Raw genomic sequence first — 23,396 nt, 5'->3', positions numbered from 1 at the left:
AATATATTTGTTACTGTTCATTCTCTTACTTAATTGCTGTTTCTTAGTAAATTGTTCTTACTTCAACCTGTGATCTTTACCTTTTGTGCCTCCAATTCCCTCCATCTCACCACAGGAGAAGGGCTTGGGAGTGTGAATGAGCAGCATGTGTTCTGGGGGGTTTCAGTGGAAACACTGAATCAGGGAATACCACTTCTAAACCATGACAGTATTACAAGAGCATCTAGAGTACCTTGGTCAAATGCAGACTCCAGCTCTGTGCAACTGCTGATAGATAGGGAATGTTCAGAGAAAAGCATGAAAAAGCACACTGCTTCTTAGAATTCTGTAGAGACTTAGATTAGTAATGCAATATAAGAAAACCAGAAGTGGTGAGGTAGAAAAGCTGTATTCTGCAAAGAGAGAGAGAACTCCTGTGTGTCATTTTTCTTGCTTAATTTTTTTTCTATTGTGATTTTTGCCCCTCACCTGGACTGCAAGAGTGGTGAATGCTGCCTTACTTTCTGGTATAGAGTGTCAGTTAGTGTTCTTCCTAGTCAATTTGGCTAGCTCTGAATTGCTTCCAAATCCACTTCAGTGAAACTAAAGGTAAAGCAGTACAGCTGCTCAGAACAATAAACTGTTGTGTGAACTAGCCTCCTGAGTTGTTTAGAGCAAATTCATACTAAAACAATCAGTGGTTAGAATTAAACCAAAGGTTGTATCAGTTGTGGTTGCCTGCCTTTGAGTAAGTCTCATCTAAATTGCCAGAACACCTTTTGATCAACACAGGAAAATCCAGAGGCGTTGTGAATATCCAGATGTTAAGAGAAACTTTGGTTGCATTTAGCATCTTAGTCAATATTTAAAGAGGTGTAGAGAATCCCTCCCACCCCAACTGGTAAGTGGTAGTCACATGTGTTATCTGGAAGGGTTTTTCTGTCAACTTTACTATTTTCACACAGCTTATAGGGGCCTGTATCTGAAATTAGCTGATAGGATCAAAGATTATGAAAGAAATATATATGGAGAGCATGATGTGGTCTCTGATGATTTATTTTTTTCTAGGAAAAGGAATATTTTCTGATGTCTGGCTCAGAATTTTAAAAGCTTTTTTCATTCTTAATTTTTTATTCTTCTGTGCTGTTTCCTTGACTTTCCTTATCTTCTTCTTTTAAAAAATCAGACTATTTAAAAATGCTTTGGCACCTCAAAAGAATTATGAACCTTAAAGAATGTGAGTCCACTTCTAACGGAGCTTAGATGGTCTTGCTTCTTGAAAGGTTTTTAGATAGTAGTCTGTTTACAGTTTCTTGGAAGTTTGGTATAAAAGCCTTTTAGAAACAGGTAAATAGAAAGAAACTGCAACAAAATTGGTCACTCAATTGGTCACTTCTTTGTCCTTAAATTTAAATTCAAGACACTGATTCTTCCCAACAGTAAATATATAAATGTATTTGTGTGAACTCAGACACCTAAGTTTTCTCAGACTAGATTAATTCTCTGGTTGCTCCTCCTGCAGGAAAAACTGTAGGGAGGTAAGTTCATTTTTAATTTCAAAATAATACCATTCCTTGGGGAAATCATGAGAAAGGTGGTATTATTAATTTAGTTTTGACTACAATGCAGAGCCTAATTTATGAGATTGAAAGGAAAGTGGTTACAGGAATCCTTATGTAAAAATCAAATAATCATTTACATGGAGACTAGAGTGCTAAAATCTACAATGGTGTCCTCCTCCTGTAAGATTTACTTTGCAGCACTAGAGCTTTTGGACTGTGATTTTCAAAAAGAAAGAAAAGAAATGTTCAGACTGTAGAGAAACAATGCAGAAAATCCAATAAAATTTTATTTAGCATAAAAGGAAATGACAGTAAAAACAAATAAAATATTTAAGAGTTATATCAGCTCAAGTCACTGCATGTCATTGCGAAGACATTGCTAGCAAAGACTTTAATGTCTTGTGTAGGTGCTCTCTTCAATTTTCTGTTATTTGCAAAGTTTATTGCTGGGACTATCAGCCACTGTGAGGGTACAGAGGCAGATACGAAAGGTGCTTTCTGCCAGTACCAAGTAAATACTCAGCATCTTATTGTCATCTAACATGAGATGTTTAATGTCTTCAAGAAGATCTGGATGGGTTTTAATTCTCTGAAAGCTCACACAAAGTCTACTTGTAGTCTCACTGATTCCCACTGATTAATTGGACTCTCATTTTCAGTAGTTCAGGACTATTACTGTTAATTGCACTTATGTTAGTAAAAGTAATAAAGAGGTTTCTCCCAGCTGTCATGTTTGTGATCCCAACTCCTACTAAAAATGAATCTATTTCATAATGAAATTATAGACTAAAATGGATGTGTGAAAATAGGTGCAATGTCATGTTTTTTTGTGACTCTTCAAAGGGTTGAAAATACTCTTAGGTTTCAAATGAGTTCTGAGCAGATCTAAGTATTAAAAAAGTTTATCTCAAGTATCCAGTAATTTCTGCAACCTCTGTTCTCAGAACTTTCCAGTGATATTTTCCAAAATTAAGAAATTGACAATATCATTTGTTTATGGTATTTAGAATGTAAAGAATTGCCTTCAGGGCATTGTTTTATTGGTTTTACATACCTTCCTGCTGTGTTAAATCTAATGAGGCTTGTCTGTCCTTTAGGTGACCTACAAGCGGGATCTGTATGCAGCTGAATCCATTATTAAGGGTATGTGTTTGTCCTTGTGACTGCTGGTTTGCATATTCCTGAGTCTAATTAAGAATCCTATGTGCTATAGTTCAAAATGTCTTTAAGAAAAGTTTTATGATGGATAAAATGTGCTTAGGCAAGTTGGTTTAGCTTGTTCACTGGAATATTTGTATTATGCATATTTACTTTTATTTGCTTCTCTTAGAATAGAGAACCTTACAAAAAGCTGTGTATATTACAGTCAAACAGAGATGAATATTGAATGTTTTTATAAGGAATAAACAACTTATTTTTTTCTTTCATTTGCAGTTCAGTTCTGAATATGCTCCATATTTCTCATCTAAGTAGGAGACTGAAAATTAAGCATTAACTCTTTAAGGCTCTTCACTGTTATATACAGAAAGTTGTTACCTAAATTGCTATAGCAATATGATATGATATTGAGGTATTGTTTTAGTTTGTAAGTACTTTGTTGAACAGTTTTTTAACCTTTTTCTGTACTTGTAACAGTGGTTTCATAGCAGTTTAACATAAGGGCTAGATTTAGCCTTTATCTAGATGGGTCAGAGTGAAGAAGATGGAGCCAGACTATTCCTCAGAGGTGTTCAAAAAAGATAAACTTAAAACAAAACTATAACCTTCATGCAAATGAATTTCTATGTTCCTGTGTATACAAAGGCTTCAATAATCTCATAGGTTGTTAAAGAAGATGAGTTATAATTTGTTTAAAAATTAAGATATATTCCAAGCAGCTTTTCTAAAACTGGTTGAGTAGAAAATGAGAATGCAATGTGTTCAAATGAAAGGAACATTCACTGTTTAGCTACCTATTTAGCTATTTATTTATAGCTGGAGAAAAAAAATGCTGTAAATGGCCAGACATTCTCTTCATAGGTACATATTTTATATGCATATTTCATCATGTTATCACATTTATTTTTTTTCCCTAAAGCAATACAATCTTTTCCAGCTGTTGGTTATAATAGGAAGTTTGTGTTTAAAGTAAAAATGAAGACACTTCATGGTGGTCAATTAGGCTAGTCCCTTATTTGGTCTTTACTTATCTAATGTTCTGTGGCAGCATGCAATGTATCTGCTTCAGTAACCACACTAGCCATATTATGCCTGGTCTCTATGAAAAATTGTACTTAAGTTTAGATTTACTTCTTGCTGCATTGCATTAGTTCAGAAGGAGAAGCCTTATGTGTCCTTTGCTCCTTATGCAAGCAGTGTACTTAGTCCTTCATAGCAAATTAGGACACTGCATAACAGGGTTATCTTACATAATTAATTATCTTTAATGGGGTTTTGAATTGGCCCTGTTGGTACTCCGAGACTGCTCTTTGAGAGCTGTGCCTTATCCATTCTGTGCACTTCAAAAGCTGTCAAATAGTAGATCTTCAGGTGGCTGTAACATGACTTGTTTTGGTAATGGACAGTTGAGCCATGTAAATTAATATTAGGCAGGTGCTTTATTCACAGTTCATGACACACCTAAAGCATATTCAAGGGGAGAATATATTTTTGTCCTTTTGAACATCATCCTGATGTTGTACCCTGGTGTGGCGTCATTTAGTCTTACGGTTCTTAGTTTTACAGAAGAAATCTTAATAGCCATGTGCTGTGCCTATGGGAAACCTTCAATGATAGGTCACCTTAGAGAATGGCAACCATTCTACAAGCCAAGGCATGCTCAGTTAGGCCTTTCCTACAAGCTGACTAATTGCCTGTATCACAGTGTCTGCTTTTCTTGAGAATTCAGAACCCACTATGTGGTGCTGTATCATGGAAACACAGAATCATTGAATGGCCTGCATTGTGCTGTGCCTATGGGAAACCTTCAATGATAGGTCACCTTAGAGAATGGCAACCATTCTACAAGCCAAGGCATGCTCAGTTAGGCCTTTCCTACAAGCTGACTAATTGCCTGTATCACAGTGTCTGCTTTTCTTGAGAATTCAGAACCCACTATGTGGTGCTGTATCATGGAAACACAGAATCATTGAATGGCCTGCATTAGAAGGGATCATAAAGATCATCTAGTTCCAAGCCCCTGGGCAGGGACACTGCATTAGAAGGGATCATAAAGATCATCTAGTTCCAAGCCCCTGGCATGGGCAGGGACACCCTTCACTAGACCAGGTTGCTCCAAGCTCCATTCAGCCTGGTCTTGAACACTTCCAAGGATGGAGCATCCACACCTCCTCTGGGCAACCTGTTCCAGTGCCTCAGCACCCTCGCAGAAAGAATTTCTTCCTAATAGCTAGTCTAAACCCACTCTCTTTCAGTTTGCAGCCATTCTCCCTAGTCCTGTCACTACATGCTCTTGTAAATGAGGTGCTCCTACTTCTCACTCCCCTTTTGTGCCATGTAGAGTGCCTGAAGGGGAAGTCCTGCATGACACTCTGAGGCTGGGTTGCAAGGTACCAGCTCCTGGAATTCCACCTTGCATGCTGCCAAGGTCCTCTGGAGATAGCCAAGAAGCTAAACATATGGGGTAGAAGGGTTTATGGTACATAGGGCTCTAGCCTCACACTGGCTCTCCACTACTGTTCCAGTCTTCACAGCTGATTTCTTTATTATTGAGTTATCCAATTTACTTTGCTGGAGGCAGATTTTATCACTGGATGAATTCAGTAGTGATGAAGAACTTCTGAGTATACACATTTAATTTTGTGACTACAGTTCCAAATTTCATGTCACCTACAGTTTATATTTATTAGTGATGGGAACCTTTGGTTTCCTTCAACAAAATTCAGCTTGACTCAGGTGGAAGTGAGAAAAACACACATGCCTACATACATTTTTGTACTTTTGATATTTATATATATCATTCTTTTTCAAGGCAATGCAAAGAAACATTTTATTACTGTAAATAGACTGAGTTATTTTTCTTTTGAGACTGTTTTCTTAAAACATTTCTTATTAATTTGCTAACTTCCTCAAGTGTCTTTTATGACTAGATTATGAAATCTGAATCTAACACAATTTGTTTTATAAACAGCAAATCTAATGCTTTTCTTTAGTTAAGCAGGTATAAACTTGTAGAGTATGTAGACAAGGTGGCACACGCCTATTTTAAATAGTCTTGAAGTAAGAAAACATTGTCTTACAATAAGGGTGACTCATCTAGAAATGTAGTTAAGATCAGGCTAATACAAAACATCCTAAAAAAATTCCATTAGGACTACTGCCCTCAGGGTAGGTGTCTTTGAACTCTAGTTCCAGCATGTAAACTTTAAATGCTGCGTCTCAGTAGAAGTTTGTAACTTACAGTTTGACTCTCCCTCCTCCTCCTCCTTTTCCTTTCCTTAGTACCCTTCTTTTTCATGAGAGTGTGCACTTGCAGATTGGGTATTTTGGCCTCACATTTGGCTAAATAAGTGTCTACTGCTGTAGATACAATTATGTTTTTGCAAGTGCTGAGAAAAATACTGTAACGCCTTCAAACTGTTTGTGACTTTTGGGAGCTACATGACTTGTGTCCTGTGAAGAAATCATGTGACTTTTTATAAAACATAAAAATTGAGATAAGCCTTGGTTATCAAAGGACAGAGATCTTATGTGAGGTAGGCTGCATTTTCATGGGCATGAACCTGTGGCTGTTCTCTGCTGTCAGGCAAAGAAACAGACTGGCAGGTGGGGAGGTACTCCTCAGGATAGTTCCTGTCAGGTGAAAGCAACCCTCTTCCTTTGCCTTCTACCACAAAATATTCATTTCTTTCTTGTATACTAATACTGGTTGGGGGAGTGTCAAGTTTGGCTTTTAGTTTTTGTGGCTACAGAGAAGTGTGGAATGGGTAAACAAAAAAATTCGATATTGTTTGATACTTTTGGTTACCTATATTATTCAAATGACTTCACCTCATTCTGTTGAGCATCAATGAACTAAGTGCTTGGCAGTACTTATTTCAGTTTTCTAGTGTTTATAGTGGTAGAAACAGCTTTGCTATGAGATGCTAAAAATGCCAGGGAGAACCCTACCGAATTTCCATACCAGTCAAGCCATTGCTATGTATAAAGTAAAAATGGAATTCTGATAAATTAATTTACTATTTTAAATTCACTGCAAACTTCAAAAGTATTTTGATGAATAGGATATGCTTCCAAAATAGTAGGAATTGTAATGACAGACCAAGAATGGGTGTGGTGTGAGCATATGTTTGCAAAAACAAGTGTATGTATGCACATATACATGCAATTAAGAAAAAAAATGTATGTCTGTAGGCTAAAACCCCTTTGCCATTCAGATGCATCTTTTTTTCTTTTGGTATTAATTCCCCAGGATATGATATTTATGATCTTTATTCAAACAAAGCATTGTTTTAATTGCTGCTTGTTTGTGGCATGATTTTCAGGGTAAACTTTCAAGTCCTTCGTTAGAGTACACTTAATTCATTATCTAACTGAGGCAGTTCCATAAACATGCTCACATTTTAATTTATAATTGGATAAGATCCTGGGATAAAGACTGTGGCAGGTGTTGCTGAATAATAAAGTGATCTAAAGCTTTCAGAATATCAAAGGAGGACATGCAAAAATGATGGAGAAAAAAAGAGGTTTAATAGAATAAATTCTGGAATCCTGTATCAAATATAGCTTGAAGGAAGAAAATTCCTGATAGAGAAATTTAATGTTAAACCTAACAGAATTTGGCAGTGTAAAGTTTTAACTATGTTTTGTTTCATGCAAAAAATATGTTCTGGGTAGATGTTAAAAGTGGTGCATGGGATCAAATGTGATGCATGTGAATGGAGAACATTACTGCATAATCAGGTACAGCTGGAAAGAGGCTGAGAATAAATGGGAGATGCACATTGTGGAGAAGAGGTTTCCAGTAAGTAGAGGCAAAGGAAGGCAAAGCAAGCTAGGGAGTTTGATATGTAATGTAATAGTGAGTAAAGAGAAAAAAAAGTTTGTGCAGGTGAAAAGGAAGTTATAGCAGAAAGTAGGGAAGTAAAGTAGAACATCAGTGCATTGTGGGAGGACAAGAGGTAACAGGCAAAACCTGAACCAAGGGAAGTTCCAACTTAATAAAAAGAACTATTTCACCATGAGGGCAATGAAGCAGGTTGCTTGGAGAGATTGTGCAGTCTCTGTCCTCAAAAGGTTTTCAAGTACTTGGAGGGATAAGGGGCTGAGTGATCAGACCTGACCTCATGGGTGATCCTGCTTTGAGCAGGAGTTTGGACTAGAGACCTCCTGAGGTCCTTTCCAACCTCAATTATCCAGCAGTCCAATGGAAAACAAAATGGGTTTAGCTGAGCATAAAAATTCTTTGTGACATGGCAATGATATGGCTTTCCAGCATGACTCTCTGATTCATCCACGCAGAATTCTGAAACCCAGGAATGAAACACTGCACACAGTTAGCTTTACTGTCAGGCAGCAGAACTCATGGAGTTACAAGTCAGCAGTCCAGCTCTGCTCACTATGTTCAGTGTGATTACACTGAGGGGCAGAGCTCCATCAGGTTAGCAGAGGTGAGACACAGGCAGTCTTGGGGAGGAAGGCTCCACTCAGTCTTCCTCCCCACAATGCAGCAAAGGTCCAGATCATCTAAATTGACACAGAGGTATTTTTTGACCACTTGAAACAGTTTGAATTTAAATGGAAGTTGAGTTTCAGACCTCAACTGGAACAGAACTGTTGCTTTTTTATGATGCTTTTATACGTGGTGATTTCTTAGACTTCCTTTATTCATTTCCTTGATCATTTAAAAGCATGCAGCATCTTTTCAATGTGTATTATCATTACTTTAATGTTCTCATGCTTTATTAATAGGCTTTCCCCTTATAATATTACATTCCTTCTCCAGATTAAAAATGCATTTTTCCACACTTCATTGAATTTTCTCTTTTTTAAATTCAACCTGCAAATCTTAGTCATTTTTTTGGTAGTTGCCTCTCCTTTCTCATTTACATTACAGGAGGTTAGAGATTTAAGAGGGCTGGAGAGTGGAGTAAAATGGGTTTTTATAGCTGCAGTCTTTGAGCAGCCTCTTATGAGTTTATTTTTGACACTTGATAACAGACTTCTTTTAAAAAAGAACTGTCTGAGCCTTGGTTATGGTGCCTTTTTGGATTCCACAGCCTTCTTCCACATGTGGATTTTTTTAATAGCTCCAATCCGACCTTCTTCATTAAATTACTTAGTTCAATAGAATCTGAGTTCTTGAAATTTGATATGCCAGTCTGGTTTATTATGTATATCTATCTTGTATCTGCATTCCATGTACAGTACTAAATTCAAGTGGCTCTTGCTCTGATTTCAATCTACCCACTGGTTTCTTTCTGCTGATAAGAAATTAATTCAATATGGTTTCCCATTGACCCATTTTTCAGACAGTAAACTTATTCTGTATAAAGTAGAAGCCAACTGTGATGCATGTTCAGTGTATTTTCTGCCCAGTGAATCTATGGGAAGATAATTTCTCCCACAGTTGTGGTATCCTGTGATTTCCAGTCCTGTGAGAACTGGCCATGCATTTTTTCAATTCTCACTTTCATCTGGTTGTGATGTTTCATAAGCAGATGTTTATTGTTCTCTCTCTTTCTTCCTCCCTCCCCATTCTTGCTAACTGAATACAAAGCCAGTTGCTACCACTATTTTTGTTGTCACATCATAAATATTGGACGTATTAAATACCCATGATTCAAAAAAATCATTCTGATTATCTTTTAGTGTTCTCAGTGGTTAATTTGCTTTTCCTGCTCACAGAAAATTGCTTAAAAATCACAAATCACTTTCCAATAATGCTAACTCTACAGCAGCTTTTAAATTAATTTTCAGGTCTTTATGCCTATTTTTGTAAAGAAGCCTTTGAGTTTACAATAGAAAGTGAGATGTTCACTTAAGTAATGCATTCAGTTGAGTTATTGTGTGGTATGTAGTTCCAAAAAAAACTTTGCACGTGCAATAAATGTGTCCTTATATTCAGACTTGTTTGAAGAGCAGTTAGGCCATATTTTTATTATTTCTCTTGTGTCTTTTACTACTCATTTATTTTGCAGTGCTGTTTGGTATATTTCCATCCCTGAAATTTAATTGAAGTTTGCTTTAAACATAATTAGACTTTACATTTATGAAATTTCCAGTTGTTTGTGGAACAGCTACCCAAACCCATTAGAAACCTTATGTTTTGTTCTGCATATTAATTCAGCATCTAAAGGATAAAGTCCTGAATTAGAACTGAGAGTTTCAGACTTGAATTATTTTGATTTGTTTGCATAAAGAAAGGAAAATGCTCACTGAATCTAAAAACTGTAGTCAATAACAAGAGAAAATACTAATTTTCTGAACAGATCTGGCAGTAACTTGTAATTACTGTTCTTGATATCAGCAAAATATTATATTTTTCCCCAACCAGTAAAAGATCTAGGAATGTGCCCATGCCAAGCAAGATCTCTGTCACTGCAACTCCTTTGATATTGAGGTGAACAGTTACATCCAGTTTCCCTAAACAATATTTTTGGGGGCAATTTTGTAGTATCTATTTTTGGGAAGAGGATTTATGCTAGTTCCTGTTTTTGTAACTATTTTTTCTTTTCTTATTATTGCTGGAAGTGCATTCAGTAATCTGTTCAAGTGAGAAGTGGTGTGAATTTTCAGAAACTTTTCATGCATGACATCTGATATCATTAATATGAACCCGAAAAAAATACCTTTTCATAGAAGTCCCTTATTTAAATGGGCTTTGGGGGCAGGCATATTTTCACATTGTGCAAAAATTGTATAAAATATAATTTGAATTTTATATTTGAGATGTATGTTATTATAAATCACATAGTTATATTAACTGTCCCTTGAAATAGGTAGTCTTAAAATTAAATTTACAGCTGTTAAAAAGGTTCTGTCAGGAGTCAGCAGTATATGGTTTGAAGATAACGTTTAGGAGATTAATACTTATGAGTGATTTTTCTTTGCATGAAATACTAAGGGTTTTTTTCTTGATCACAGACAACCTATCACAACAAGTTTGTGTTATTTCTGATGCAAAGGAAGCTGTTGCACAAGTAGGTTTCCTCCTTCCTGAATCTCTGAAAAAACAAATAAAAGTAAGTAGAACTTTATGGCTGTCAACTGTATGATTAATTTAATGTTTCTGGTGGTCACCACTCATAAGAAATGGTCTAAGAAATGTGAATAGAGAAACTTGAGACTTCCTGTGTCACTGTAGTATTTTTTACTAGGGATTAACACCAGGTGTGGAAGTTACTGAGAAAGAAGCATCTTCTGCTCTGTTATGCTGTAGAGGGGGATCTTTCAGATCCACTTAAAATGTATATATTAGATTAGAGGAGAAATTGAATCCAGACAACAAAGAGGCCATTTTCTTTAGATTTTATTAATTCAGTAAGCCCAAATTGTTAACAAATATGTTACAGAGGAAATGCTCTCATTACTTTGAAGTCTGAACCAATTAAGAGAGTCAGCTGTATTCCTGCAGAGCTGCAAATGCAAAATCAAATTAATCAGCCTTTTTGTAGAGAAATAGGGGTACATTTCACTCACAGTGAATGCTCATTAAAACCTTTGCTTTAGGATGTTGATGGAATTTTCTACTGGCATTTAAATGTCTTTTCCTTTTTCATTATCCCTACTAATATAACTATCATATTTTCATTTTCCCAAAGGTGCTTAACATTTGGTAATTGCTTACATTTTGGCTGGTCTTGGAGTGATTCTTAATTATGTATTATGTGATGATAACACATCTTTCTATTATCCAGAGAAACAGATAGGGAATAGGTATTCAAAAATCCAGGTTTCCTGATTTGTATAGTGTTACTTCTGTAATGGTTTTATTCATGGCTGCTGATGTTCTGCATTGTGTGCTTAGTTCTTGCTGGTTTATATCGAGAAATGTCATTTGACATTGCACTTAGAGGTTTTGCTTGGAAAGAGTTGTATTTAGTATGAAATCATGCTTTATATCTATTAAATGTCTACATTTAAAAGTGAAAAATGTTACCAGAGTTGAATAAAATCGTTTCTTGTCTGAATAGCTGTGTAATGGGGCAGAAATATGTTTCCATTTCACTGACACCAGATACATTGCTATTTCTTTTTCTATCTCCATGTAAACTGTTACACAATTAGTAGGAAGACAACACCTATCCATATACTTCTGTAAGTGCTGAGTTATCTATGTCTATGTATTATATTTTCATAGAAGCACTTTGATCATGCCATGAGTAACACTTACAAGCCAGTCAGAAAAGTCAGTGAATACATTATGTTTGATAATTGACACTGTGACTTTGAACTTAGCAACCTCAAATCAGACTGGCACAAAAAACAGTTAAAATTTACAACATGTTGCTGAATTTTCATTGCAAAACCAGTCAATGGGTGGGGTTTTCAGGCACTTGAGCCTATGATGCATTTGAATAAAACACATATATAAATAAAACACATTCATACAAACAAGGTAATGAGGACATAAAATTGAAGGGATTCCTACTGATATGGGACTGAATTTTTTTTGATGGTTCTATTGAATCAGTTATTTTAGCTGATGATCTCTAGTACTGTTATCTCTTATGATCCATGCTGTCTTTCCTCATAGTGTGGTTGATTATTACATTTCTCTTCAACACTTACATTCCCGCAAAGTAACACCTGCCAAAGAACTCCATCAAGATCCCTGTCTCATTCCTTGAAACATCCTTAGTTACACATTTGATGAATTTTTAGATTAAAAATCTATAAACCCAAATATTAATGTGTTGTCTTGTTTTTAAATAATGAAATCTCTAAGAGTTAATTCATAAGCTTACCAATATATACAGAACTTCTGACCTTAGAAAGAATATATGCATTGGGGGCACAGCTCTGGTGTCCCCAACATATGAAGGACATGGAGCTGTTGGAGCAAGTCCAGAAGAGGCCACAAAATTGATAAGAGGACTAGAGCACTTCCCCTACAAAGACGGGTTGCGAAAGGTGGTGAGTTCAGCCTAGAGAAGAGAAGATTGTGTGGAGACCTCATAGCAACCTTCCAGTATCTTAAAGAGCCTACAGAGAAACTGGAGAGGGACTCTTAATCAGGAATTGTTTTATAGAATCATCAAGGTCAGAAGAGACCTCCAAGATCATCAAGTCCAATCATTAATCTGTCACTCTGTGTAACTCTTAGGCCCTACAACATAGCTTCCACTGCCTGTTCCAGATGCCTCTCAAACACTTCTAGGGATGGTAACTTCACCACCTCCCTGGGCAACCTACTCTAATGCCTGACCACCCTAACAGTGAAAAAACGTTTCCTAATATCCAATCGGAATCTCCTATGTCTCAGCTTATGGTCCTAACTGTAGTGCTAGGACAAGAAATAGTGAGTTGAAGCTAAAAGAGGGGAAATTTAGGTTAGATATAAAGAAGAAATTCTTTACTCTGAGAGTGGTGAGCCACCGGAACAGGTTGCCCAGATAAGTTGTGGATGACCAGTCGCTGGAAATGTGCAAGGCTTAGATGGAACTCTGAGCAACTGGTCTAATGGAAGATGTCCCTGTCCATGGCAGGGGACTTGGAACTAGATGGTCTTTAAGGTCCCTTCCTATCCAAACCATTCTGTGATTCTCTGATAGCCACTGGCCTATGATTTCTCAAATGAAGCACAGTAATCTTGTTGGAGAGGGAGATTTGGTTTTGTGCAATGTAATAATTATTGTAAGCACGTTAAACGTACCACACTGAAAGCTGAACCTTTTCCATGGATTAATTGGAAGGTAATTGATCTAAATAAGAGAACAGTTGGGGATCATTCAGTAAAGTACATATTATCTGAAATTTAAACTGACAGTATTTAAACATTTTAGATAGATTTGACCCTCTAGTTCTTAGTAGCAGCTGTATTTACTTCTGGCATATTAACTTCTACATGTATCCTTAAAGAATAATTCAAAAGATATTTTGTTGGGGGGGATTTCTGAGAGAGACTCTAATAACATGATAATGCCAATAGCAGGGGGGAAAAGACCCAAAAATCAAAATACTAAGATAAAGAAAATGAAAATAAATGCTTCTCTAATAAATTTTTTTAAGGTAACAGTTATTTCTTTTGAAGTATTTTAGAAGTATTTTAGTCAGTGTTACTCTAAACAGTGTAACTATTGAATGAATGTATGTTTTTGCTTAAGATATGTTACCTTGAAAGACATAAGTTGAATCTTTCCTTAAGTTTGTTATTTAGGCCTTTCTTTTATGAAAGCAAACCAAAATGGGGGCTGAAGATGTTTTCTTCTGTGACTGGAAATTATGTGCTCCTGCTTATTCAGTGACAAGGTGCTGCTGTCACATGAAATGCGATTGACTGCATGAGTTATTTTTGTGTTAGTTTTGTAACGGGATAAAAATATTTGGTTGTTTTCAAATAGGAAACGAACTAGTGTTTCACTAGTAGAAATTCACTAATTTCTTAATAGCATTGCCCATCTGCTGGAGTGGTACTAATTGTGATATTGCTTTCTGGTACAATTTAAATATCCTTTGCAGGTTTCCAATGCCCTGGTATTAATTTTTGATTTGATGAAAGTGGGTGTTGAATAAAGTTGAAACTTCAGCACGGGACATCTGATAAGTAGAAAAGCATTAAATTAAACGTATTTGTTATTCAAGTCTTTGTAAAAATTTGCCATCTCTTCTTCTTTGTCCGTATACTCTTTTGTATTTAAATACTGAAATATTATGTGACACTCATTTTTATTGAGGTGGTATTTTTAGGTAATTTTTGCTCTCTCAAGTAGCTGATAATGTGGATTAGTATTAATTTTATTTTTTAAAAAAAGTATTTTTGCATAGGATACTAACATGCCAAATAAAATAAGAATTAATTTTCATTAATTCATGATTCATTGAAGCTTCTAGTTGGGAAGATGTGCTGCTTACTTTTTCAACAGCAACATGTAATTTAATTTTTGCTGACTAATGTGGCTGTAAAAAAATGTTCACTGTGCTACTTTAACAAATTGTTCAAGTTAAATCCAAATTCTGATACACTAAATGAATTTTTAAATGTTCAAAAATACTTAAGCATCATCTATTGTAATATCTCAAAGGAAAAAGTAGAAGTAGGTCTTCTGTCTTGAGTCATGTTCCATATACCTTCTGAAAAGACTCTGGTATGCAATATGCTCCTGTTTGTTGAAGCATGTGCAAAGTTGTGAAGGTCCTGGCAATTTCTGATTTTACTTCTGCTGAGGTTCAAGCCAGGAGAACCCTGGAGTATTGCATTTTTTCAAGTATTTTAAAGTAATTCTTACCTTCTGTGATTTTTTTAAAAAGTTTTTTTAAAACTTTTAGAATATTAAATGTCAACTATTTGGGGCAGTGTTATCAAATTTTCAGCCCAAATTGTTTCTAAAATCATTAGTGCATGAGTATCTACTCTTGAGTTTCAAACCACCTTCCTTTGCAAACAAGGTAGCTCCCTGAGTATTGCAAAAATAAACAAATACAGCTAAAGATAACAGTGCAAAGCCTTTCTAAATGTTGGGTTTGATACTTCTGTTGGGTTGTGCATTAAGTGACATTTTGAGGGAGCACAGCAGTGTATTGCTTCACTGTTATATATAATGTCTTCTGGGCAGAAATAAAGCTCAACTGAGCAGTGGAACAGTGAGGTTTACTAGCTTAATAGAAGCAGCATGAAGACTTTTTTGCTTCAAAGTGTTATCTTCTCTTAGGGAACAAATTCCTCCTCTACCACCTGGTTTGCTGTTTTTCTTAAGGCAATCCTGAAGCTGATAATGTAGTAGAAACTACTTTTTATTTTAGCTAGGCTAAGATAGTTTCTTGGCTTGTGTTAAAGGTTGCAAAATAAGTATGTCTGTGATTAAGACAGTATTTTAAAGTATTCATTGAGGAAATTATGTGCAGGAGAAACTGTTGGTGAGTCTTGTCATATGTAGGATCCTAGAACACCAGTGCACCTGGTCTTTCATGCATACTTAATTTATATTGTTTTCAGTTTCATGAAGACACAATATGTAGGTATTTGAATATTATAGCAGTCTTCTCAGAATTAGACATCTAAAATCATTAGATCGTCTTGATCCTATGAACAGTGTTTACATCTCTGGGAGCAGCTGAACTTCCTAACCCAGGCAGTGGTGCTCATGTCTGATGCTTCCAGGGCTGTTTATGGAATGGCTTCCCATAGCATTATGCTACAGCAAGTGTTGGACTCTCTGCTTCACTGTGGAGTCACCTAGAAGTCTGAGCAATTTCCAGTTCCTGTGGTGGAAATAATAATTGTCAGTTTTAAGTCATTTGAATGAACAAACTGTCATAATGGTGGAAATGTTAGTAGATGGTTAGAACTGAAGTAAAACTTGTGACTTTTTTTTTTCTAATCAGGTTGACGCTATATCAGTGCCTCTAAGCAAAAATGATATCCATCTACAAAACATCCTTTCAGGGCAGTGCTACAATTTTGTTTGCATAGATGTAAGTAGTAAGGATGCATGCTTTCAGTTTTGCACTTAAAAATAATTGTAAATGGTAAATATTTGAATAATAAATTGTTTATTATTTCTGTCCTCATGCTGTGTCTGTTCTGATGTTTGGTGTTTCTGATGTGCACCAAACTATACCTTTGTGATACTGCTCTGTTCATTCTCTCCTGGTTCCACACTTCTGTCAGTAAGTTGTTAAACTAGCCATGATTTCTTGAGCAAGAAGGATGAAACTGAAAGTAGTTCAAAAGTTCCTTGCATAGATGTTATATTGAAGTGAATTGTCTCAAGAAGAGTTCTGTAACATGGGCTGAATTAGGCTTTCCCATTCTGGACATGTCCATGCCATGCAATCTGTATTTGGGTCCTTGTATGGGAACTGGAAGGTTTTAGATTAATCATAGCTGAGACCAATTAAGAGCCTGAATCTTGTTTTACATATATATATATATATGTATTTCTTAAGGGTAATATTATTAGTCTAAATTTTTCAAACAGCTGTAACTTTACTAGACAATACCATTACAAAGATATTAAAACCAACCAACTAACTAACCAAAACCTGCCAAAACCAAAAAACTGATATCTCTTTTTATTTTGGTAAATAACAGATCTTTGAATTTCATTTTTATGAATAATTCTTTGATGTTTTCAGTAATTCTAAACATCTATTTTCATGTAGGATAAAAAGTGTGCCATTCAAGGAACCCAGCAACTAGTGGATATGTTGGAAAAGTCAGATATTCCTCTCTTATATCCCGTTGTCCTTATATCGGTAGGTAACACCTCTAGGTAGGAAACCCTTTTTTTTGCAAGCATCTTGGGAAATATTGTTTTTATATGTTAGACTAGGTTTAAACTGCTGCTAGCTCAGAATAAAGTTGTAAATTCAAATGGTAAATTTGACTCTAAAGAGCCTCATTTTCACTTCAACAAATGTACTGCATGCTGCCAGGAACTAAACTGACACTGATAATAACTGATAATTTATTAGTTGTATATTTCTGTGAAAGACTCATTGTGGCTGACTAGTCGTATTGATCTGTTAACTCCTGCCTCGCTGTTGTGCTCCATCTCTGCTGGAGATGCTGCAAAGCATGTGCTGTGCTTGAATGCTCAGTTGAAACAGAATTAAGTGGTGCTTTTTTTTCTACACTGTGTGGTTATTCAAAGTTTTAAAATTTTTGTTACTTTTCTCGTCCAAGTATTAAAAATTAACTCTGAAGTACTTTGCAATATAAATAATACATACTTATTGAAATATAAGACTGAAAAATCTGTTCTGGTATGCAGCAAAAGTTTGAAAATCTACTTTTGGCTGAAATTCTCATTGTTTGAAATGAATGCCAGAATAATTTACCAGTTCATGGAGGTGTACATGACTTTTATTTTACTCAGACTGTTAAAAAGGAGAGACTATGAGTAGATTGGAAAGTCTCCATGAAGTGTAACCAGCTCCGATTAATTCTGTCAGGATGTTTTCTGGCTTAATAATAGGGATGAGAAGCATTGGGTGGAATGATTGTCATTAATGCCATACCTCACAAAGAGTGTGCCTCCAGGCTTCATTTATTATGCTCTTCAGCAAGAAGACAAGATAATATATTGTGATTTTAAAATATAATTTCATATATGAAGCTCTTGAAAAAAGGAATAGCTGTTTTTCATGGGACTTGGATACTTGCTGAAGTACATAGTCTAGTGACCTAGAGGTAAAACTGAGCATTTACTTCTCAATTTTAGCTTAATCTGAAATTAAGTGATGAAATTTCATTACAGATCTAACAAAGAAATGAGATGTCATGAAGATCAATTACTTTTGCAAAGGAAAAAAGGTTGCATAGAATCACAGAATTATTTAGTTTGGAAAAGACCTCTAAAATCATCAAGTCCAACTACTAACCCAGCACTGTGAAGTTCACCACTAAACCAAGTCCCTAAGTGCCACATCTACATTAATAGACATTAAATACCTCCAGGATTGGTGACTCCACCACCTCCTTGGGCAGCCCATTCCAATGTTTAACAACCCTTTCTGTGAAGAAATTCCTCCTCATGTCCAGCCTGGACCTCCCCTGGCACAGCTTGAGACTACATCCTGTTGTCCCTGTAAGCTGCCTGGGAGAAGAGACTGATCCCCCCACCTGGCTACAACCTCCTTTCAGGTAGTTGCAGGGAGCAATAAGGTCCCTCCTGAGCCTCCTCCAGGCTAAGCACCCCCACTCGTACCAGACCCTTCACCAGCTCCATTGCCCTTCTCTGGACATGCTCCAGCGCCTCGATGTCTTTCTTGCAGTGAGGGGCCCAATACTGAGCACAGGGTTTGGGGTGCAGCCTCACCAGTGCTGAATACAGGGGGACAATTCCTGCCTTGATCCTGCTGGCCACACGAGGGTTGATACAGGCCAGAATGCCACTGGCCTTCTTGGCCACTTAGGCACATTGCTGGCTCACATATAGCCACTGTTGAGCAGCATCCCCAGGCCCCCTTCTGCCAGGCAGCTTTCAGCCACTCTGCCTGAAGTCCGCAGCACTGCCTGGAGTTGTTGTGATCCAAGTTTAGGACCTGGTACTTTGCCTTGTTGAACCTCATACCCTTGGCCTCAGCCCATTGATCCAGCCTGTCCAGATCCTACTGTAGAGCCTAAGCTATTTACTTATTATATGCTTACCTATTATATCTTTATGTATTGTATGCTGTTGTCTTGGAGTGAGTTACTGTAATTCTATCAACATCAATATTTAGCACTTTATTTCTAGACCATATTTTTTTCTTGACCCTGTTTCTGAGGAACTTCAGGGTAGAGCTTTAGTTTTACTGAATTTTCAAAGATAAATTATTTCTGCCTTTCATAATCAGAGCAATTACATGCCTCCCATTCTGTTGCCCATTTACAAAGCTACCAGATGTGCAAAATGCTCTTTTCTGGGTTGAGAATGCTTTCATTAGTTCTTATCAAAATTAGAAAGATCCATTTCTCTGTTTAAATTTTGGGGGTGTGCAGGTAAAGTTGGAATTCTTAATCAACTAGGTAATGCTAAATAGTTAAAAGCATGTTTATCATGCCTGATTCATAGCTACTTTGTAGTCTGCACTTTGAATTAAATACTTTTTTTTTTAGTGTGGTGCATGGAATGTGAGAAACTTGATTTAATTGTAGCTATAAATATTCTGGTCTTAATATCTCCTAAGAAATAGGTATGAATTGAAATAATGCTTATATAATTTCACCATAAAACTCAGCTTTTACCCCTGAGATACTAGATCTTGAGGTCATTGTAGAACCCAGCACCATTTTTAATGAAAGTGTACTTGCTTGAGCAGCCTGCAGAAAGCACACCTTTTAAAATAGCCTTGAGAGGAAATGATCCATTTAATTCCTTAACTATACTCCAGATCCATCAGTTGCTCATAATAACTTCCTGAAATTTCTCAGAACTAGGCAATGGAAGAAAATCTCATAACTAGGTGGAAACAGTTGCTAGCATTTAAAACACAGATACACATATATTTGGTAAAAGTATCTTTAAAAGCAAAGTATGCTAGTTGCAAAAGGTCATCTGGTGCTACACTTGGATTTGATGGAAGTACCATATTATCTTAGAAATACAAGAAGGAAAAAATAGGAGATCTGGAAGGTATGTTTTAATGACTGAAGAATTAGCTAAACAAATCATTGTCTCATATTAATCACTGGGAACTACTGAAGTCCTTTAAAATTCTGATCCCTAAAACTCATTCCAGATAGTACGGGGGACAGAAATTTTCTTCGACAGTCTTTAATTGACATCAGTGTTGGGTGTGCTCTTCACTAAGGGTCATGAATGGGATATTCCTCAGTTTAATTCTTTTCTATGCACTTTAACGTAATACCTGAACACATTGTTCATAAAATGTCCTATAAGACACTTTCTTTGACGTAAGAGAGCATATTAATATTTCTCAGGCAAATGTGACTCAGAATTTTATGCAAAATGATGACATTTAAATGCATAGGTCTTAGGTACCAGCTGTAAGGGAAAGGGTATTCTTTTCTACTCTCAAAAGTAAAACTCTTTCTGGTAGCGAAGAACTGAAAGATTAAATGAGGAGAGACCGCTAACTGCTTCCATCTCAATAATCAGGAACAGTCTAATGTAGACTTTTGTGTAATTGGAAAGTTCTTGTCTATTCTTTAATTTCATGGCACAAGTAAGTTTTTCGTAACAATCTGATAATTAAGAGGAAAAGTTTTATTTTTCCTTCCAATAGTCATCTGCTTTAGTTGTGAAAATGACAGGTGTTATTATAGTGCCAGATTGTCTGTTTAACCAGCCTGGGGAGCATTGTCCCAGTAGAAGGATGAGCTTGCACTGAAGATTATGACTTCTGTCCATATTCCAACCTATCAATAGCCAGAGATTTCAAAGTCTGTCCTTTATCCTGGTGCCTGGCTGGATTGTCCTGTGGTGTCTGTAAGATGAAGCAGCAATTGGACTGCTGTGTCTGAACAAAAGGGAAAATTAATGTTATGGAAGAAGTAGGAAGCACAGAGGTAAATTTCATGCCATTATTAGTTTGCATCAAGCCAGTATCCTCTTCAACTCCGGTATAACCAGAATTATTTTCTTAAACTGACATTACTTTTTTGAGCAATACTTGTTCATGTTTGTAGGTGCCATGAATGGATGTGATTTTTATTTTGTTTCTATTACCTAGGGTTAGAAATAAAGGAATGCCAGTGTTTCAGCTCTGTAGTTGCAGTTGTTTGCATTTCAGTACAAAAGTAAATTTGAGAAAAATCTCTTTTCAAAGTTGTGAAATAGGTTAATGATAAATAGGAGTTAAGTTGAATTCTCTCAAAATAATAGGGTTTATAATTTCTTGTAAGTAGCTGTAAATGAGCAGTACTTATCCTTGTTTTGGGTTAAAAATAACAAAAGAGGGAGCATGTGAAATTAACCGCTGCCTGTGTAGTAGAAGGCAATAGCTTTGCTTCTGGTGAGTTTGCACTTACACAATAAACAGCTTTTTGAAAAAGTGTTACAAGGGAAAATGAGTGAAGACCTATTTTCTGTCAGGATAAATTGAACGTAAGGTACAAAGAGAATTTGAAATAATTTTCCCAAGCACAGATGTCTGAAGTGACTTGTATGTTTCTGCCTCTCTGTAGCGGCTACAGATAAGGTTTATATCTATCGAATCATTCAGCCAGAAAAATGGGTTTTGTTTCGTTCTTTTAAGTGGAAAGGTATTTCTGCTATTGATAATAGAGGGAGGGAGGGAGGGAGGGAGGAAGGAAGGCAGGAAGGAAGGAAGGAAGGAGTACAAGTTTCAGCATCAAATCAACCTCCTTAATTTTGATTTCTACAGTTAATAGAAGCTTTGTAAAGTAAAGTGATTAAACTGTGGAACACAAACCCTGGGAGCTAGTTGATGCCTCTCTGGAGATACCAGTTCAGGTCCTATAAAACTTGCCATGTTTGTGCAGCATCCCTGCTGTCTATGAGACTTGCCTTTCCCTGCCCAAGAGCTCAGGGTAGTCATATCCCTACCTTCTTTTGAAATAGTTTCTGCTTTTTAAACTTGAAGTGTATATTGAAATTAATCCAATTTAGGCAACTAATACACTAAACTGAAAGGATAGTAAATGCAAAATAAAGCTTTAAAGAATGCAGTTCTGCCTTGAAAGATTTCAAGATGCTTAAGAAAAACACCTGTATTTCTATAGTATCCTGATAGTAAAAACCCCCCCAACATAACTGGGAAAGATGGAGCTTAGAAAAGAAAGTTGTTTTCTTATTTAGTTGAATATTTTTAAGATGCAGTTGTGTTCTGATGTGTTCTGGTGTATTGGTTTCATTGCGCTTTGAAAAGAATAAATTTTGTGTCACTGGATGTATAAGTAGTGGAATTCAACAGTAATACAAGCTAACTAAGAAAATCCTTTGATAGTCTGTACTCTTATGTGTATATAATGCATAAAAATTAGTTACTAAATACTGGCTGTCCAGAATGGCTCACTATGGAAAAAGTGGATTTGTTTCCCCTTTATTTATTCCTTTGCAGGTGCACTTGGATATTTCAGAAAATACTTCTTCCAGCATTGGGATGGAAGAACTAACTAGGATCAAGAAATTTGCAAGGGAAACTAAAAAGAAAAACATTCTAGTTTATGGTCTCCTTATCCAGTATAAGGTATGTAATTATTTTTCTATGTGCAAATTATCTTCTTTTGTGATTTTTATGATTAATGATAGAATCTTCATTTAAAACAAAATCAAAGGGAAATAAATATGACATGAAAAGGATTTTGGTGGAAGATTCTTGCCTGTTCTTGTTCAGAATTCAGACAAGCCTGTAGTTATAGGCAAAAATGTAAGCTTTTTGATTCGAGAGGGATAAATGGTAAACATTTTTTAGAAGCGCATGAAAACATCAGGACCCTTTTTGCTTTTCTGCTTTGAAACTTGATTTTTGCAGCATTAGAAAAGTAAAAAATAGTAAAAGTACATTCAGTCAGTGGTTCTGCAGTATTTTACATCCCTCATCAAAACAGTGTTTGGTATTCAGGTGACAGGAAGGGCATGGCATATAGGTGTTGAAACAAACAGTGTCTGTGTCTGTAATAGCAGCAGATTGCCTCAGCTGGAGGCAAAAAGAGTTAGCACTGCAGCATCTTTTGTACTCACAGATTCTATTTAAAATAAACCATTTTGCCTGGGAAACATGTTCTGTCAGCCAGAAGAGTGGGCTGCCTTGCCTCCGGTGCAGATATAGTTTTGCAGCTTCGTAACTCAGTCAACAGTGAAAGAAGAAGTAAGTTAGATATATAAGGAACATTTTAATAAGGAATAAGAAATGTAATCTTAACTGATTTTTTTAGGCTGAATTAGGCCTTTGGGTTTATATATAATTGATTATACATGGCTATAGTTTATATCCTTTCCTTTCAAATTCTATGGCTTTATTAAGAGCTATGAGTATCAATTCCTATCAGTTTATGCTTTTATATACCAACAGAATATGAATATTGCTATTATATGACATTAGTTTGTCTCTTTTTCATACAACATACAAGGGCATGCAACTATTTTCAGTCTTCTTCCTGGTCCTGTCAAACCCCATTTTTTCCCAGAGTGAATTTTGGCTTCCTTTGGTAAAAATCATTTGAATAAGTATTGAAACATAACTCTAAGAGGCCCCTTACAATGGTAAAAAGTAATATTGCAAATATTGCTTTAGCGTAACAACAGTTTTTTTCCTTTTGAACTTCATTGACTATATATATAT

The 23,396-nt window shown here is 36.0% G+C and overlaps 1 protein-coding gene across 1 annotated transcript in view; it reads left to right on the top strand.

Annotated features, from left to right (window-relative positions):
* ISPD (isoprenoid synthase domain containing) overlaps nt 1–22,321 on the top strand; it is a gene marked incomplete at its 3' end in the record, with an annotated part of 46,197 nt that extends 23,876 nt beyond the window's left edge. Inside the window, exons 4-8 of the mRNA XM_009073380.1 lie at nt 2,639–2,684; nt 10,626–10,723; nt 16,026–16,115; nt 16,806–16,898; nt 22,173–22,321. Of these exons, the coding sequence (XP_009071628.1) occupies nt 2,639–2,684; nt 10,626–10,723; nt 16,026–16,115; nt 16,806–16,898; nt 22,173–22,321 (476 nt within the window). The remainder of the gene's footprint in view (nt 1–2,638; nt 2,685–10,625; nt 10,724–16,025; nt 16,116–16,805; nt 16,899–22,172) is intronic.
* Nucleotides 22,322–23,396: the final 1,075 nt, after the last annotated feature.

The sequence above is a fragment of the Acanthisitta chloris genome, unplaced genomic scaffold (assembly GCF_000695815.1).
Source record: "Acanthisitta chloris isolate BGI_N310 unplaced genomic scaffold, ASM69581v1 scaffold1734, whole genome shotgun sequence".
In the NCBI taxonomy this organism is placed as follows: Eukaryota; Metazoa; Chordata; class Aves; order Passeriformes; family Acanthisittidae; genus Acanthisitta; species Acanthisitta chloris.
This window is presented reverse-complemented; position numbering and strand designations above follow the sequence as displayed.